Source organism: Mytilus edulis, chromosome 14 (genome assembly GCF_963676685.1).
Source record: "Mytilus edulis chromosome 14, xbMytEdul2.2, whole genome shotgun sequence".
Lineage (NCBI taxonomy): Eukaryota > Metazoa > Mollusca > Bivalvia > Mytilida > Mytilidae > Mytilus > Mytilus edulis.
Window position 1 is genome coordinate 56331186 of NC_092357.1, and position 19498 is coordinate 56350683.

The 19498-nt window shown below is 33.1% G+C and overlaps 2 protein-coding genes across 3 annotated transcripts; one reads left to right on the forward strand and one right to left on the reverse strand.

Moving 5' to 3' along the window:
• The first annotated feature begins 2432 nt into the window (after positions 1-2432).
• Positions 2433-4435, forward strand: LOC139503152 (uncharacterized). The gene has a single exon (XM_071292885.1). It carries the CDS (start codon positions 2667-2669, stop codon positions 4347-4349), a length of 1683 nt encoding a protein of 560 aa, XP_071148986.1. The 5' UTR covers positions 2433-2666; the 3' UTR covers positions 4350-4435.
• Positions 4436-10928: 6493 nt separating this feature from the next.
• Positions 10929-16015, reverse strand: LOC139503911 (uncharacterized). Of its 2 annotated transcripts, none has more exons than XM_071293922.1 (3): positions 15937-16015; positions 14400-14453; positions 10929-12093 (listed from the first exon to the last, which is right to left on the reverse strand). In XM_071293922.1, the coding sequence occupies exons 2-3, from the start codon at positions 14443-14445 to the stop codon at positions 10943-10945; spliced, it is 1197 nt and encodes a 398-aa protein (XP_071150023.1). In that variant the 5' UTR covers positions 14446-14453; positions 15937-16015; the 3' UTR covers positions 10929-10942. The 2 variants fall into 2 exon arrangements, with proteins under 2 accessions (XP_071150023.1, XP_071150024.1); XM_071293923.1 differs by having other exon boundaries at positions 10929-12066; positions 15937-16013.
• Between the last annotated feature and the right edge of the window lie 3483 nt (positions 16016-19498).

Genomic DNA, 19498 nt, shown 5'->3' on the forward strand with positions numbered 1-19498 from the left:
AAAAAAATGACTATAAAGGTAGATAACTTCTAGAGAGGTCAATTGACCATTTTTGCCATGTTGACTTATTTGTAGATCTTACTTTGCTGAACACTATTGCTTTTTACAGTTTTTCTCCATCTATAATAATATTTAAGATAATAACCAAACACTGTGATATGTCCTTACAATTACCAATTCATGGGCAGCAACTTGAGAATTTAAGGGCCGATAGATCTTAACCTGATGAATATGTCTACCCCTTGTTAGATTTGCTCTTTATGCTTTAGTGTCCGATAAATAAGCAAAAGTCTGCATTTTACCCCTATGTTCTTTTTTTTTGCCGTGTCAGCAATTTTTTTTAACTAGATACCCTTAATGGTGATTGAGGCCAAAATTGGTTTAATTTGTGAGTAGTTTTAGAGGAGAAGATTTTTGTATAACATTCACAAAAATTGTTGAAATTTACTATAAAGGTCAATAACCTGATCAACATTTTACTGTATGTCAAAATGAAATTTACTCGTAATAATTTAGTTTCAGAGATACAAACTGCATTTACCCCTTTTTATGTCAGGTAAGCTACAAATTTATTCAAGAACGAGGTGTAACATGCATATAAGTACTAGTAATAGCTTACTTGATAGAAAGTACATTATCAGCCATTCTTTTTGTGAAATCACAAATAGCTTCAATTGAAATTTTCCCTAAAAATTTATTGAATCAAGGCCAATTTTGATTATCTGTGAGCTAAAACACACTGTTTGCAAAAAAGATCTTATAAAATATATAAGACTGCTTTCACAAATAAATACTTGAATGTTCAGTTTGTTGCAACATGCGGTTAAGGGCCTCAATTTTTTTTATAAAGACCAGGTGATGTGGTTTAAATACACCAAACTCTATATTTTTGCCTATTGTGGGTGAAAATATCTAAAGTTGAATCATCCACTGCACTTCATATTCTCACTTATCATTTTGATATAGGGGGCCCTTGCAACTCCTACCCCTTTGTTATTTTCATTTATCTCACAAAGAGTTAACGTTGTTGCAAGAATTCTTTAATGTTCAGAAACATTGGCACTCCATAAGCATGAGATTTTTTTTTTTATTAAACTAGCCCAATCTACCAGGATATTACTGCATATTAATTCACTCACCAGTCAAACAGACCCATAATCGAAGTTGCCTCAAAACGTGTCCCATCATTTCAACTATTTGTTTAAATAATGTTGAACAAGCACATGATCATGAGTCCAATTTATATAAAATAAATACAAGAATTGTCTGAAGTTTAATTGTTTATTTGGCCATATATTTTTTTCGAGATGACGACACAGTTATTATTTTCGGATTGTTTTAACACAAATGCAAATTTTGACAGTATTATTTTTGTTAGAATGCATCGCAAACTTTTCCTGAAATACATTTTTGTGTTCACCTCAGCAGAAAATAAAAGAGAGTCTGAATAAATGTTGGCCAAATAAACAATATCTTTTAGACATTTCTACATCTTATGGTATTTAATTCATAATTAAGAACTGCGCTATGAGCAGCATGATACGCCCGTCGCGTTTTCGAAAAAAATAAAACACCTCCATGTCATATCAGAAGTACATAAAAATCAAAAGAGAGCTTATGTCAATAGATATCAACAATTCACCTAGGTTTCATCAAAATAAAATTCGGACCAGTGGTTTTTTTTAATTTAGTGTTGTGTCCACTCCCCTCAGTGCATATGACTTTTCAATGAACGGAACAGTAAGCTGCATAATATTAAATGAAGATAAAAGCAATTGTAATCTATCTGTTTCGGACAATTTAAAGTATTCTAGACATATATTATTTACATCTACTTCAAGCTAATAACGTAAAGATTTATTACAATTTTATTTCATTTCAAGAAAAAATGAGTTTCATCTATAAGATGGGATATGAGTGCCATGGGACAATTCTCCATCCAAATCACAATTTATCATGTTTATAAAAATAAACCATTATAGATCAAAACACGGTCAACACAGAGCCTTGGCTCACACCGAACAGCAAGCTATATAAGGGCCAAAAAATTACTATTGTAAAACCATTCAAACAGGAAAAGCATAGAACAGTAATCTATATAAAAAGGAGAAAGGAGAAAAACGTTTGAACCACATCAACAAACGACAACTACTGAACATCTTTAATATGCAAGTCATGTAACAACATCACTCTATCTCAGTATCTGAAACAATAGTGCGAAATCAATATAAAAGTGTGTTTTTATCAGCAAAAATGTTCCAGTGCTTGATCTTGGGAAAACTACAATACAGAAAAATACAACGTATATATAAAGCTGTATTATGAACTAATCATGCTAATTGATCAGGTAAAAAGTAATAAATACATTTTGAACCAGGAAGTAAATCTGATCATAGGACTGGTTTATTTTTTCATGGGTAATTTAGTTTAATGTCAGTTTATTTTTATTTTAAAATTCTTTACGCCTGATACAAAAGAAATAAAATTTAAAGATATGGATTAAAATAAATGAACGATTTATCAGAAGAATTCCGGGAAAGCGAAATAAAACTAGAAAAGATACTTTCCCGACTAGTTTTACCAGCTTGTATTACATCAAATGGAACAGATTATAAGGTGCAAAGTCTGAAAGGTATTCATCTGATAGCAAACATATACCGTTTAAAATGGCTCAGAACTTAATGGTTTGTCAATTCTGTGAAACTTCAAATGAAACTAAATATAAATGTGTAAACTGTGATTTAATTTTGTGCGAGGGATGTAAAATTAAAATTCATACAAAAATAAAGAAAACTGAAGTTCACCAGGTGCTTGATCTAAAAGAATTCAGTAACTTAGGGGCAAGTGAAACTATTCGTCATTTGGACCTGAAAGATATTCAATGTTTGATTCACAATGCGGAACATTGCATTATTTACTGCGAGGATTGTAAGGTGTTGCTGTGTGCCATCTGTCTACTAGAATCCCATAGAACACATAATCTGACAAAAATCACAGAAGTGTATCATAAGAAGGTAAAAGAACTCCAGGAGTTGGATAGTAAACTTTGTGAGGAGTTGTCGTTCTATGTTGACCTTGAAAAAGAAATGAAACAGATTAAATCTGTCGAAAATGATCAGTACACAGACATAAAACAAAGAATCTTGAAAAAGGAAAGTGAACTTAAAGAAAATATCACTAAACAAAGAGAAAATCTCATCACAAAATTAGACAAGCTGTGGAAGCCAAGACAAGAAGAAATGTCAAGACAGTTGAAGGATGCTAAAGAAAAATATGAAGCCCTTGCAAGAAACAAAGCTCAAATTGAAGAGACATTTCAATCCCACAACGCAACAGTAATTTTTACAGCTTCTGGTAAACTGGACAATGATTTGCCTACAAGACCTGCAAATATAATATCAGAACAAAAATTAATATTTTCAGAAACAAGAAATCTTGATGATAATAAAGAAATCTTTGGGTCAACATTAACCATTCCAGAGTTCAGAATCGCTGGAACATTTACATCGGATACGGAAGATGGCATCTACAAGATTAAAACTTTTGAAAATAATGCTAAAGTCTTATCTTTAACAAACAAAACAACCATCAAATCCTTTAAACTTAAAGATTCAAAGTGTATCACGACAAGTATAGCAAAAAATAACAAAGTGAATATTATTGACATGACAAAAACACCGGATAATAAATTACTGTTCACGGTTGCTGCATCAGAAATTAGATGCCTATCGACTTTCAAAGGGGACAGTAAAATTGTAACATTAACATCTATCTCGCCACTTATTGCCAGAGGAATTCATGCTACTGATATAAACATTCTAGTTGGATTTAGAGAGCACGGAAGTAATTTCCCACTTCAAAACGAAAGTAGAAGAGGAATACTTGTATATGATTATAACTGTAGACATATGAGAACATATGAGTATGACACAAACAATCAGAGATTATTTACCTTGCCAGATACAATATCAACCAATATAAATGAGGATATATGTGTAATAGATCATGTGAATGCCACGTGGGAAGGGAGGGTAGTTGTCCTTGGTTTGTATGGAAATCTTAAATGGACATATAAGGGGCAGCCTAGTATCAACTCTGAATTCAATTTTGCACCTATTGACCTAATTACAACAAAAGAAGGTTTAATATTAGTATCAGATAGAAACAGCAATGCTGTTCACATGTTATCTATGGAAGGTTTGCTAATCACTAGTTTGAATAAAAATCATGGTATTGAGAAACCTTTGGCTCTGAATATAGATCAAAAGTGCCAGTTACAAATAGGATGTTCTGGTAAAGGAGCAAAAGATGGGCTTGGTAAATTATATACAGTAGATGTTTCTTTCTAAAGAAAACTCAAAATGGCCTTTTAAAGTCATGCATCCAACATGTGAATTATACTTTATTAATGTCAAATAAATATAGCTCTATTGAATTTTGCCGTTTAAAAATCCCATCATATTTATAGAAAATGGAAGCTAGCTTGTTTCAAACCAACTTTAGACATTAACATGAATGCTCATTTGAATATCAACATTGTGGATACATTCGTTTTCGGATATTATAGCTGAAGACTTTGCAGAAATAAAATTTGTGCATTGTTCCAACATTGCTGATTTATTTATAAAAGAGATCCTAAATTAACATATTTATATTCATGATATTTATTTTCTTACAAAGGTTGCAATTGTGTGCAAATTGTTTATAAGAATTGATCGATTTACAGTATTTAATTAAGAATTGAATGCCTTTTTAGCTCATCTTACCTAAAAAGTCAAGTGAACTTTTCTTATCAATTGGCGTTCGTCGTTCTACGTCGTCTTCGTCTGTTAACCTTTACAAAAATCTTCTCATCTAAAACTACTGAGCCAAATTTAACCAATCTTGGCCACAATCACCAACAGGGTATCTTGTTTAAAAATGTGTCCAATATGACCCCACCTGCCAACCAACACAGCTAAAATAAACATTGGGACACAATGCAGTTTTTGGCTTGTATCTCTGAAATTAAAGCATTTAGAGCAAATCTGAGTAGAAATTAAAGCATTTAGAGCAAATCTGAGTAAAAATGTTCATCAGGTTAATACGTATCCGTCCTTAAATTTTCAGACGAATCGGACAACCCGTCGTTGGGTTGCTGCCCCTGAATTGTTAATTTTAAGGAATTTTTTTGTTTTTATGATGATCTTATTATTAAAGATAGAGATTACCTGTAAAGAGCAATAATGATCAGCACTGTAAGATCTACAAATAAGTCAACATGACCAAAATTGTCAGTCGAACCCTTAAGGAGGTTAACCCTTTATAGTAAATGTTAACATTTTTTTGTAAATTTATGTAATATTTTACCAAAATCTTCTTCTCTGAAACTACTGAAACACATTTAACCAAAATTGGCTTGATATTTTTTCAAATAAACTATGGCTTCAAAACGAAATAAGTTTTTATTCTTATTTTAAGGTATCCTGAGATACAAAAGAGGTCTTGATAGATAAGACTAAAAAGGGTGAAATAACAAAAAACTAGACATAGTGATATCGATACCCTGCACTCCACTCTGAAGTAACTAATTATAACAAAGTCAATGTATAGGACTTTCTTTGAGATATAATGCCCCAACAAATGCAAAGTGTTATTACAAAATAACTTTAAAATTTAACCGCTTATTCCCCAAAATTGACAAAGTTCCGCTATCTCCCAAAAGAGCAAATATTAATAAATATCAAAAACCCTGGCCATATGCACACCTTTAATATATGTACAAACAGCCAGTAAAATGAAAACTTGTTAGCATTCAAATTGCATGAGGAGTTATCTGGAAACGCTCCTCTTATGCAAGTTAATACTCATCTTTTTTTTTTAAGTCGAATTGATTCGAATTATCTAATTCGCATTAGAAATACGCTTTTGTTAATACGAATTGAAAGTTAACGTCGTTTAGACAGTAAAGCGGATTATTTGTAATTTATAAAACATGTATGTAACTATTCAATGATGCTATTATATTTGTATATGTAAATTCTATAAGCTGTATTGCTTCTGAATAAAAGACTATGATTATTATCATTATATTTGATAGAGCAAATATTATTAATAACTAGAGGCTCCTGTGTCGCTCACCTGATATTTTGATTTACAATTGATGCATGAAATAATGCAGCCGTTGTACTTTTGCTTTAGTTTCAGCATGTTAAGAGTTATAAGCTAAAAACTGCATTTTACCCCTATGTTCTATTTTTAGCCTTGTCTGTCGTGTTGGTTGGCAGGCTACGCAGGCAGGGTCATCGGACACATTTTTTTAACTAGATACCCTAATGATGATTGCAGCCAAGTATGGTAAATTTTGTCTCAGTTGTTTCAGAGGAGAAGATTTTTGTAAAAGAAATAAAAAAAAAAAAAAAAAAAAATGGTAAAAATTGACTTTAAATGGCAATAAATCCTTATGGGGTCATTTGACCATTTTGGTCATATTGACTTAATTGTAGATCTTACTTTGCTGAACATTATTGCTGTTATCAGTTCGTCTCTTTCTATAATAATATACAAGATAATAACCAACAAGAATGTGTCCATAGTACACGGATGCCCCACTCGCATTATCACTTTCTATGTTCAATGTACCGTGAAATTGGAGTAAAATTCTATTAGAAAGATCAGTTCATAGAGAACATGTGTACTAAGTTTCAAGTTGATTGGATTTCAACTTCCTCAAAAACTACCTTGACCAAAAACTTTAACCTAAGCGGGCACACAGACAGACGAACGGACATACAGACCAGAAAACATAATGCCACTCTACTTTAGTGGGGCAAAAAAACTGCAAATTTCCTTAAACTTACTTATTCATTGGCAGCAAACCAACAACGAATAGAATAAAAATGTGTCAAAGAGACAACAACCTGACTTAAGAGCAGACAAAATGGGCCTTCAATGCAGCGAGGTGTGTTTTAGTTGAGCCGTAAACAAAAAAGTGTACTAGTTCAGTCATAATGAACTTCATTCTTAACTCCGAAATATAAACAAGAAACTAAAATTCATACAAGACTAAAAATCCCAGGAGCTCCTGACTTGGGACAGGCGCAAAAATGCATGTTTAACATCGGTTTATAGACATCTCAACCTCCCCCTATACCTCTGGTCAGTATAGAAATAAAAACACACAACGATGCACAAAGAAAAAGTTCGAGTCCGATGTCAGAATAGGTAAAAAAAGACATTTTATATATAGCTTTCTGTTATGTGTGAGCCAAGACTCCGTGTTGAAGACCGTATAATGGTTTACTTTTACAAGTTTTGACATGGATGGAGATTTGTCTCATTTAAATTCTCCCTCGTCCTGCTCGTCCGAATTTAAAGTATTTAATCTCTAAATTCAATAGGCTATAAACAAGACAAACACAGATATAGAATTAATTGCTCGCAGTAACATCTTATTTTCTTTTGCGATACAATATTTTATTTTACTTTATTGTACATATTTCTTCGATTGAAACAATATATAAATACATGGCATATAACATTGTTCCTCTTTCGCATCGTTTCTTTTTCCTCGGCTAATACCTCCAACGCCTGTACGTACAATAAACATACTGCGGCAGCAACTGCACATATACCTATGTGACCAACTTCAATTCGACGTAACTGCGAGCACCTTCGATACTAATACATTTAAATGCCAAACTTTATATAGTACCATTAAACCCTTCCCATAAAAAACCGCCAAAACTTTCCTCGTGCCTTCTGCACCTAACGTCAAATTTATAAATAGTACATACTGTTACAAAACCAGTATCCAAACTAGTTATACTAGTTCCCATCTATAAATAATAACTACAAATACCAAACGGGAAAAATCCTATTTCAAACGAAATAAAATACATTGGCGCACTCATACCACATCTTCTTATTTATATTCATTGAATAGTGACCTTAATCATTGATGATATTATCACACATCCAATTAATGCAAAAAACATTCGTTTCCATAAGCCATTTCTGAATCTATGTAACTTTAACAACAAAACTTTTGTTTGACCCTTAAAGAAAACGAGACATTATTTTGTGCCCACATCAAGAATATCAGTGGCCTCGTCATAGGCAGACGGTATCCACGAACTTGACCGGGTCAAACGGAAATTAGTTCTTAGCCTTTTTCTCCGCCGAGCAAACGGCATTTGAGAGAAGAGTAGACTGAGCGGGTCAGAATAATATGTCAATCCCATATCTTACTACCGTGACAAAAACGTTAAAAGTCCGACCTAGTATGTCAGCCTATTAAGAAGAGCAGGGATTTATTTAGCTTTCATCATCGATATCATTAGATACAGACACTTAATCTGATGTACAGTAGTTGTCGTTTATTTATGTAATTTATACCCGATTCTCGTTTTTTTTTATATAGATTTGACCGTTGGGTTTCTCGTTTGAATGGTTTTACACTAGTAATTTTGGGGCCCTTTATAGCTTGTTGTTCGGTGTGATCCAAGGCTCCGTGTTGAAGGCCGTACCTTGACCTATAATGTATAAAAAAGAAGATGTGGTATGATTGCCAATGAGACAACTATCCACAAAAGTCCAAAATGACACAGACATTAACAACAATAGGTAACCGTACGGCCTTCAACAATGAGCAAAGCCCATACCGCATAGTCAGCTATAAAAGGCCCCGATTAGACAATGTAAAACAATTCAAACGAGAAAACTAACGGCCTTATTTATTTAAAAAAATGAACGAAAAACAAATATCACGACAACCACTAAATTACAATGGTTTACTTTTATAAATTGTTATTTGGATGGAGAGTTGTCTCCTTGGCACTCATACCACATCTTCCTTTATCTACTTATCGTATTTGATAAATCTGAACTGTAAACTCAATTTTTTGTTTGTTAAAAAAAATAAATGCAATTAACTTTTTTTTAAGAGTTTTAAAATGCTTCGTGCGCAGCCTGATACGACCACAGAGGTAGAACCGAAAACAACTGCAGCAAGTTTTGGACACATCATTCAAGGTTGATCCTGTTTGAATTTGGATTGTGATCAAATATTTATTTTACATAATAGAGGTTTCTGGTACAAAACAAATGAGGCCAATGATCTTTAAAATCTATTGTTTTAAACAATTTGAAAAAAAGAATATTAACTTTTTAAACAAATTGGGAAAACAAATCTCCCCCCCCCCCCCCGACTTTTTGATCCCCACTTTGAAGAAATTACCCTCAAGTTATTGTCAGGAAACTAGCAAATGCTTTTTGTCCCTGATTTCTGATGTTTGAGGCATTTATCCACAACACTCAATCTCATCTTTCATTTTGTGATATGGAAACTTGTGGTACAATGTCAGAGATATCCATACACTGACAAGATGATGCCCCAGCTGATTGCATATAAGATAATAAAGAGACATAACTTAACAACAGAAAAAGTGACACAACCAAAATTTGCGCTTTTTCTGTGTTTTGTGGTAATAAGCATTGTATATAAGTTTTATAACATTTGCTTGAGGCAAACTAAAATTAGAGAACGGAAACGAAAAATTCAGCCTTTTTTTTCCATTTTTAAAGACCATAACTTTAGAATGGTAAAATTAATCCTACCCAAAATCAAACTTGGTCTGTATTTCGTGGTTATAAGCATACTAGTATTGTAAAGTTTCATAACATTTGTATGAGGCAAGCTTAAGTAAGAGAACAGACACTGGGAAGTGCGAACGTGCAGAAGGCCAATTAAGGGTAAAACTTAATGCCCCCTCCGCTACGGCGGGATCATGAAAAATTATTCGTGTTCTGTTGGAAAAGGTCATGACTACTGTGTTTTTTCAAGCAAAACTCCAATTATCTGATGCGTGATGTGCGATCACGCAAATTTCTGAGTCATAAATATATATTTTGGCTGTTTAAAAGCACAATTCGTTTTGATTTGAAGGTTTTATAAAAAAATATTTTGGAAACTTAAAGTTACATGGTTACTTAAGCTTATAGATAGGAAAATAAGTGATGAGACTTTGATTGGTTAACCTCCATTGATGGTTTTTATCGTATGCAATCATATGTTATGAGAAATTTAGTCTGTAGTACTTGACAGGAGTAAAACTTTACTCATGCCAAATATTTCTTTGTTTGAAACAAAGATAAATTCTGTAACTTTTTGTGAAGTGTCAATTTAATAAAGATAACGATGGTTCTTGCAAACATTGACATGTACACATACTGGTGTGTACAAACATTGATGCGTACAAATTTTGACTTGTTCAAATATTGGTGTGTACCAAAATTGATGCATATAAACATTGTTCTGAAAAGCAAAGTAATTTATGCATTTATTTGTGCCTAGTGTTCTTGCGTTTGTTTTTACTGTATTTTTGTCATGAAGGGTAATCCTTCTAGAGATACTTTTGTTAACATTGCCATATAAGCGGGAGGTTTGGTTTGCTATAACACATGGTTCAACTAACCAAAATCATGGTTCTGTACCAAGTCTGGAATATGGCAGTTGTTATCAAATAGTTTTGTAAAAAATAATATCTATAAATAAATTGTGAAGGAGACAACAACGCGACAAAAGAGCAGACAACAGACGAAGGCCACCAATGGGTCTTCAACGCAGCGAGAAAATATCTCACCAAAGGTGGTTATCAGCTGAATGTTTGTTTTTGTTGTTGTTGCATTTAAGTCTTTCTGTTGTTGCATTGTTTTCCTCCTATAGTTGATGTGTTTTTGGCTTTTTTTAGTCTGTTACCCGAATTTTTTTTTATTCTCTTAATCGATTTATGACCTCCGAAAAGCGGTATACATTGGTATACTACTGTTGTCTTTATTTGGTAAACAGTTTACATGTTTTAATTTTTGCACCTTATTATTCTATACTCTTTTGTATCGTTTTTTTCTCAATATCTTAAACTGTGAAGACAAGTTTTAGAGAAAAAAAAAGCAATTCAATCTTTTAATCATCAGAATTATACTGGACACACTGTTGAATTATGTCCAGAAACCGGTTCGTGACCTTCATTTCCTCGTCATGGAATTCTTTCATCATTCTCATTCGGTCATCTTCACGAATTTTCTGTTCCTCTCGGTATTTTTCGAAACTAGCCAATAGTGTTTGTAAGTCGTTATTTTTGCTTTTTTTAATTCGTTCTTGTCTTGATTCATTTTCAGAACTTGAACGTTTCCTGTCATTACAAAGGTCAATAACAGATGTATTTTGATAATTATGGCGACCGTTTTCGGTGGGGTGTGATAATGGCGCGGTCGTGGTTTGTATGGGACTAGGAGGTGGATTTCTCTGTTGAAAACTAGATGATTGGTGACTGGATAGACGCCTCTCGGTATGATTGTCTGATGCTTTCTGTAGTCCAAGACTCTGCCCTTGTGAAATTTGTTTGTTGCCATTAGAACTATTTCGTTGTGCGGAAGCTTCTAAAAGCATGGATGCAGAAACATAGAACTGACTATTTGGACTAGAATTTGGTACAGAATGTGCTGGTGTATTATTCGATCTTTTATCAAATGGTGATTCAGAGTTCGTTTGAGGAAGGGGTGAATGTTGAGGCCCTTGTTGACGTTGTGTAGGAAATCGATATGCGGAGTGGTCGGTAGGTGGAGAGGTAATAGAAGAACTTCTTTCTTTTCCTTCAGAAACTGGTACCACTTGTACGTTATTCGCATTCGGTATCAGACGAATTGGCGATGGCTGGAGATTCACTGGTGTCTTTCCATCGTCAATACCAATCTGCATCTGAAAAATCTCGTGCAATTCGGAAAAGAATGCGCATGTTCTAGACATATTTCCAGTCATGCAATTATGCTGAATTGTATTCCTGTAACTAGTTTTAAGGTTCAAAAATTTTCTTTCACAACGATCTGCGTCAAAAGCGTATCCATTTTGTTGCATCACGTCTGCTATTTCCCGCCAAACCACTTTCTTTTTCACGTGAGGATTATTGAATTTCATTTGCTTTTCACGATAAAGTTTCAACATCAGAGCAGTTGCTGAGTCGCACCATTTGAAATCCGACATAAGAACTGGACTTTCTGGTGGCATGTTCTGAGATTGTTCGGCCATTTCTGCAAATAAATTAAACGATTTCTGATCTGAAATATAAAACACTCGAAGGTGAATATTTATTCATACATATAGTCATTTATGTTTTGTCAATGACATTATTTATAGGTTACTTTGTTTAAATGTGTATACTAGTACATGTTTTTGATTTTAAAATGTACTTCAATCACCCAATCATCCCAATCATTCAAATCATTTACTTTCTTTATTGTGAAATCATTTGTTTGATTGTCATGATTGTATTGCGGCAAGTTTTGGGCAATTTTGGGCACCATGATTGGACGGTTAAAAAAATATTTATTATTTGGCAAGTTAAGTATAATATAATTTAGAAGGGGCAGGTGGTCGAGTATGGAAAGCCAACGGGGTCAAAATTCTTAATTCGTAACTTGTCAATTCGTAACTTGTAGTTGTGTAATTTCATAATTCGTAATGCGTAAATTGTCAGTTTGTAACTTGTATATTTATAATTCAAAATTGTTAATTCGTAAATTGTCAATTTGTAACTTGTAACTGTGTGATTTCAAAATTCTTTATCGTTTAATTGTCAATTTATATATTGATGTTTTGTAACTTGTCGATTCGTGAAATGTCGATGTGTGAAATGTCAAAGTGTTAATAAATGTTGTCGTTGTATTATGCTAACGATCATTATGACGACAGATGGTGCTCGGTTTCTTCTTCTGTAAGTAGGAGCGCCTCCATATGGAATGTACACATAACTAATTTAAATTAATTATATACAGCACATACATATGATAGAACCTCGAATAAACATATATGATATTTACTGTACTCGTCACCAAACCTGGGAAAAACAAACGAAATACATGAAATATGAGACGGAGCTGGAAAATTCATACTAATATCAGTGTTCTCTGGTGTAAATACAACTACAAGTTACAAATTGACAAGTTACGAATTAAAAATTATGACCCGTCGACTTAAGTAGGCCAACTACTGTATCACTCTTTAAGTGAGTGAGATGAGGTATGAATAAAAACAAGTCGACACGAAATAGTCAACAGTCATAAAAGTCTTAAAGTGACCAAGGCTCCGTGTTGAAGGCCGTACATTGACCTATAATGGTTTACTTTTATAAATTGCTATTTGGATGGAGACTGAGTTGTATCATTGGCACCCACACCACATCTTCCTATATCTAATAAAAGGCCAAATAATATTTAATTCAATGTACTTTTTGCTACATTGAAAGTTCTACAACTGGCGACCCAAATTTTAAACAAAATCATTTGTAACGGATTTTTTTTAATTAAATAATCAAAAACCTATATCACAATAATTCGTCATTTTTATCGTTCATAATATTATGGTTTTATTTGAATCTGAGTTAGTGATGACCACGGGTGAGTTGATTTTCCTCTTTAATGACCACATGCAGCTTTTATGATACATTTTGTTCACATGAGCAAGACAGTTAGTGTTCTTCTCGCCGGGTTTTTAATGAGATTAGTAACGTAGAATATTGCTATTAATCTCAATCTTCATTTTACTGTTTTTAGGACTATTGCCTTTTTTGTTCGTCTTTTCCAACCACGAAGTTGTATTTTTTCCGATGGTTTTGTGATAAAACTGACAAGAGTCAAAAACCTGTATGCGGTTAAATAGATGCTGAACTACATGTACTGTAAATGATGCAAGCTTCTACCTATTTACATAAATAAGATAGTTTGGATAAAGTACAATCTTTATACTAGTACGTACTTTTTTCCAGAGACAAATGCCATAGGTTTCAATGCGTTAATTAAACTATACACCTACACACTAACATGATCAACACGACGTACAGGTTCCACATGTGGGGCAGGATCTGCTTATCCTTCTGGAGCACCTGAGATCATCCCCCGTGCAGGTTTATGTTGACTTCTTTTATCTCAGTCTTTGGGTTTTCTATGTTGGTTTTGTGTACTGTTGTTTGTCTGTTTTAGTCATTTTCGTTTTGTTAGAAATGGCGTTATCAGTTTATTTTCGACCATTGATGTTTTAATTTACTTTTGTTCTCTTTCGACTCTTTTATGAATCTGATGTTCAGTAATTGTCATTTGTTGATGCGGTTCATAAGTGTTTTTCGTTTTTTGTATACAGATTAGACCGTTGGTTTCCTGTTTCTATGGTTTTACACTAGTCATTTTTGTGCCCTTTATAGCTTGCTGTTCAGTTTGAGCTACGGCTCCGTATTGACAGATTGAAGACTGTACTTTGACTTATGAAGGTTAACTGTGACTTGGATGGAGTGTTGTCTCATTGACACTCATACCACATCTTCTTATATCTATTGTCTTGCTGATCTTTTGACTCTCTTTTAAAATATTACCAATGCTATGATCTCCTTTACTCGATTCTTCATTCTGTTGGTCCATCTTATCAACTAAAAAAAAATAAAACAAAATAGTTAGTAAACACAGAGACATATTATATGTCTCTGGTAAACATGATGACGACGACGATGGATTATTGTGTAAGGTCCAGTGGCAAATATTACATGCATCATAGAGGATGGAAGAGTTTGTGCAATGGAGAATAATGGACCAAATATAAAGAAAAAAAATAGTGAGAAATAGGGTTAAAAATAAGGAATAGAGAGAGACAATTTTTACTAAGATATTAAAAAAATGAGAATATTGGGCATAGTGAAAAGTAAAATCACAAAAATACTGAACTCAGAAGAAAATCAATTCGGAATGTCCATAATCACATGGCAAAATCAAATAACAAAACGCATTAAAACGAATGGACAAGAACTGTCATATTCCTGACTTGGTACAGGCATTTTCAAATGACCTAGAAAGCAGAAATGAATCCGGACCTAAAACTCATACCAATTGTGTATTCTTATATTGTTAAACCAACTTTCCTCTATTCTTTATAAATTTAGCCCATTATTCTCTTGATTATAATTTAACACCCCATTATTCCCTGTCCTTTTTTTTTGGCCCCTTTTTCTGTAGAATTGGCCCATTATTCTCTATTCTGTAAAACCCATCCATGCATCAATATATAAACATAATTCAGCTAAGAACTGAGAAAGTAACAACATTTTTTTTTCACTGCAAAATTGAGAAATTTTTAGAATCTGCATGCATTGTAAACTGACTCGTAAATTATTTTTATAACAGTTCCAAAAATATTTGTTCAACTTCTACCGTTCCTTCGTATTTATAATTTTGTATTTTATTTGTGTATTTTCATTTCAAATTCTTTTTATATGACTTAAACAAGGCAATAAATACACAAGATCAAATAAAATAAAAACACTTTTGAACAATTAAAATGTAGAAAGATACCCCCTTTTCAGCAGTTGCCTCCATGGTTATTAGAATACACATACCCATAAGTTATGTTTGTTTTCATTTATTACATGCCATCAACTCTGTCTCAATACATATTAATCAATCCGAATTTTCTCGAGTATGGTATTTCAAAATTAACATGTACATAATTATAAATAGATGTTTACCCTCAACATGGCCCCTCAATAAAATACAAAGTATTTACATAGAGATTCACAGAGCATGACGGATCAAGGCCAACATAATCATGTTCATTTTTAACATTTTTTGCATGCGTTGAGGACCAACTTTCTGATTAACCAATCGTGCATATCTTATAAATAAACAAAGTAAAACGAGTAACATATTGTTTACATAATGACCTACTTATGATAAAATTATGATTGTTGTGGTCTTTGTCACCTTGTAAAGTCGGTCGGGAAAAGGGGTCATTAAAATCATTTAAGCGTTGTCAGCCTTTTACGTGCATTTAATTTTGTCAGTAAATATTGTTTGTTGGAAATGATTATTTTACAAATGTACTTGTTTATTTTGATACTGTAAATTGTACGATATACGTGCCTGATAAACAGAATGATCAGCTTCCTAAACACTACAAACATGATCCGCCATGTTGGAGAAAAACCAATTGATCATGATCGTGATGGGGGCTCCTGAAGGGTATTTTATATACTAGATGTACATGTAAATCGTCTTGAAAATGCTCTAGAATACTAGAATATGTAAAAAATAATTAACAAAAGAATATTTTGTATAAATGAGTTTACAAAAAAAAAAAAAAAAAGTCCTGAGTCAAAATACTTTTAAAAGGTACTTTGCTATTCATGAATTATTATATTATAATAATTGATTTTTATGATCTTTGTTATCATTTCGTATTGATCAAACATGTTAATTAAGGACTGGTCATTGAGAGGAAACACTGGATCTTCTGTTAATTTTTTTTTCAAGCCCCCCCCCCCCTTTTTGACATTTCTTTACATTTTCTTTGCACAATAATATATGTATATTACTACAGTAATGGATCTAGAGTTTGAATTAGAAGCGGATCCAGAATTATGAAAAAGGGGAGGGGTAATTCCTGAAATTGGAAAATATTCAAATATTCTAGAGAACGAAGCGAAACGATTTTTTTTTACAATATTTTTTTTGGGGGGGGGGGGGGGCTTCGACTTGGATCTGCTACTATCAAGACTGCTTAGGGAAGTCGGATATGCTTGCCACGGTCTCATTGACATTTCCGTTGTGGAAAAAATAAAATCTTGAAGAATCAGTGGTCTCTTTTTGTCAATCAGGAGACATGTAGACAATTAAAAACCCATCCAACAAAGATAATAAAAAAAAAAGCAATCTTCATCATCACGGTCTATAAATGTCACATTACGGTCTTCAACGGACTAATATCTTTGACGTAAATTAGAATTAGAGGTCACACCAAGTTCATAATTGTCAAAATATAACTTTATCTACTGTGTTATCTACTGTCGCTGTATGAACGATGCTATTTTACTTGTAACTGCTTAAGGTTGATTTTTATAATTTTTATAACCACTGGTTATAATTAAAATACCATTGAAATTAAGTTTAATAACTTTTTTTTTTTTATTTCGCAACTGGTTCCAGCGTTTAATATCATAATACATGAGTTTAGATAGAATATCTAAAGTACAACTTGTATTAAAAACTAGTTCGAAGCCCAATTTCAGCTAATAACTGAAATCATGTCCTCCCAAACTAAAATATCAATTAATACTCCTCTGATAAAGTAAGATTACAGCGGCGGATCCAGGGGGGGGGGGGTTCCGGGGGTGCGCACCCCCCTTTATTTTTGCCGATCAATGCATTTGTATCGGGATCGGGACATATGTTTTGCACCCCCCCTTTGCCCTGGGTGCCCTGGGTTAGCACCCCCCCTTTCGAAAATTCCTGCATCCGCCCCTGGTAAGATTACAGCCGATATGAGCGGTCTGAGAAAAAAATGACCTATTTTCTATATATTCCACTATATAAGACTTAGTGTCGACAAGATGAAGTACCATGAGTGGTTATACCTGAATATCAATTTCAATACATGTATAAATTTTGTTGGAACCCCCTTTATTGGACAATCAATGCATTTAACTGGGGACATGTGGTTGGAACCCCCTTTTTATCCTGGGTGGGGAACCCCTACCTTTTTAAATGGCTGGATCCGCCCTTGAGTGTTAGCTTTCAAAATATCTCTTAGGAAGCATCCGAGGTATGTTGTCTAATTATCTTTTACCGTATGAATATTTCGTGATCCCTCGGTAACACCCTGCCTGTTTTACTACTGAGTTCGTCAGACTGATGCTATCTTTATTAGGGTGTGAATGGTTCGTTTACAGAATAAAAATATTGGGAAAATTATAAAAAATACAGAAGATGGAACAAAAAATTAAAAAAAAAAAAAACCCCCAGAGAAAAATGAAATGCGAAAATATAAAGAATACAGAATAATTTAGAAAACGTAAATAAATAGAAAAATGGCCTATCATAAAGTTTTATTTTTAGAATACAGATTTGACGGACCCCTCTTACCTGACCCAACTTAACATAAATTCCGTAATTTTGATTAGCAATAGACTCATCATAGATATCAGGGGCCGGTTTCACGAAGCTATCCTAAGACATGTCATAAGACATATCTTAGGACATATCTTATGATCCTCTTATGACTATCATAGGACATATCTCAGACCTCGTCTCGAAGCTGTCTTAGGATCATCTTAGCTAAGACATCCTAAACCTGTCGCAAGTTCTTTAAATTTTCAAATAGAAATATGATCTACGGAAAAAAATCATGTAAATGTAGTATTTCTTACCATAAATTATTCTAAACGTATTGATTAATATAATGACATAATTTGCAAAATAAATATAAAAAAAATAAAAGTAATTTATATATAAATTATCTTTAAACAATACATCAATATAAATATGAAATTTTCAATGCAAAATTAAGAAAAAAGAATATAAAATTATGACATTGTTTTGGTACAAGTGAGTTGAATTCAATTTCGACTTTATTGGTTATAAAAGGTTAAGAGATAAAATAGTGCATTTTTTATATCAAAACATCGAATTTTCATTGTTGACAAATCTTGATAATCCGTCAATGTATATATGTTTTAAGCAGAAACAGGAGAATAGATAATTAGATAATAATAAGATATTTTTTTTTTTCAAAACTAATATAAAAAATGAATGTAATTTATATAAATAAACGTATAACTATCCTAAGACCATCATAAGACACCTCTCGCGTTGTCCTAACTTTATGACCAACGTTAAGAGATGTCCTAATTTAGGACCGCTTTGTGAAACCCACTTAGGACTAAGATATGTCGTAAGACCATCCTAAGACATGTCTTAGTCCTAAGACAGCTTCGTGAAACTGGGCCCAGGAGCCAGTTTCACGAAGCTGTCTTAGGACTTAAGACATGTCTTAGGATGGTCTTATGACATATCTTAGTCCTAATTAAGTGGGTTTCACAAAGAGGTCATAACTTTGGACATCTCTTAACGTTGGTCATAAAGTTAGGACTACACGAGAAGTGTCTTATGGTGGTCTTAGGATAGTCATACGTTTATCTATATAATTTACACTTATTTTCTATATCAATTTTGCAAATCATTTATCTATTATCGTATTAGTAAATCTCCCTTTACTGCTCTTATTTAATTCTTTATAGGTTGACGAATTATCAAATGATTCACATGATCAATAAAAACATTCGATATGTGTTTAGGAAGAATAAAGTTGAGAATGGAAATGGGGAATGTGCCAAAGAGACAACAACCCGAACATAAAACAGACAACAGCAGAAGGTCACCAACAGGTCTTCAATGCAACGAGAAATTCCCGCACCCGGAGGCGTCCTTCAGCTGGCCCCTAAACAAATATATACTAGTTCAGTGAAGATAAACGCCGTACTAAACTCCAAATTGTACACAAGAAACTAACAGTTAAAATAATACAAGACTAACAAAGGCCAGAGGCTCCTGACTTGGGACAGGCGCAAAAATACACGCTTCTATCAAAATTATATTATATTCAAAATGAATTCAACTCACTTTCACCAAAAAAGAAAAATGATCATCA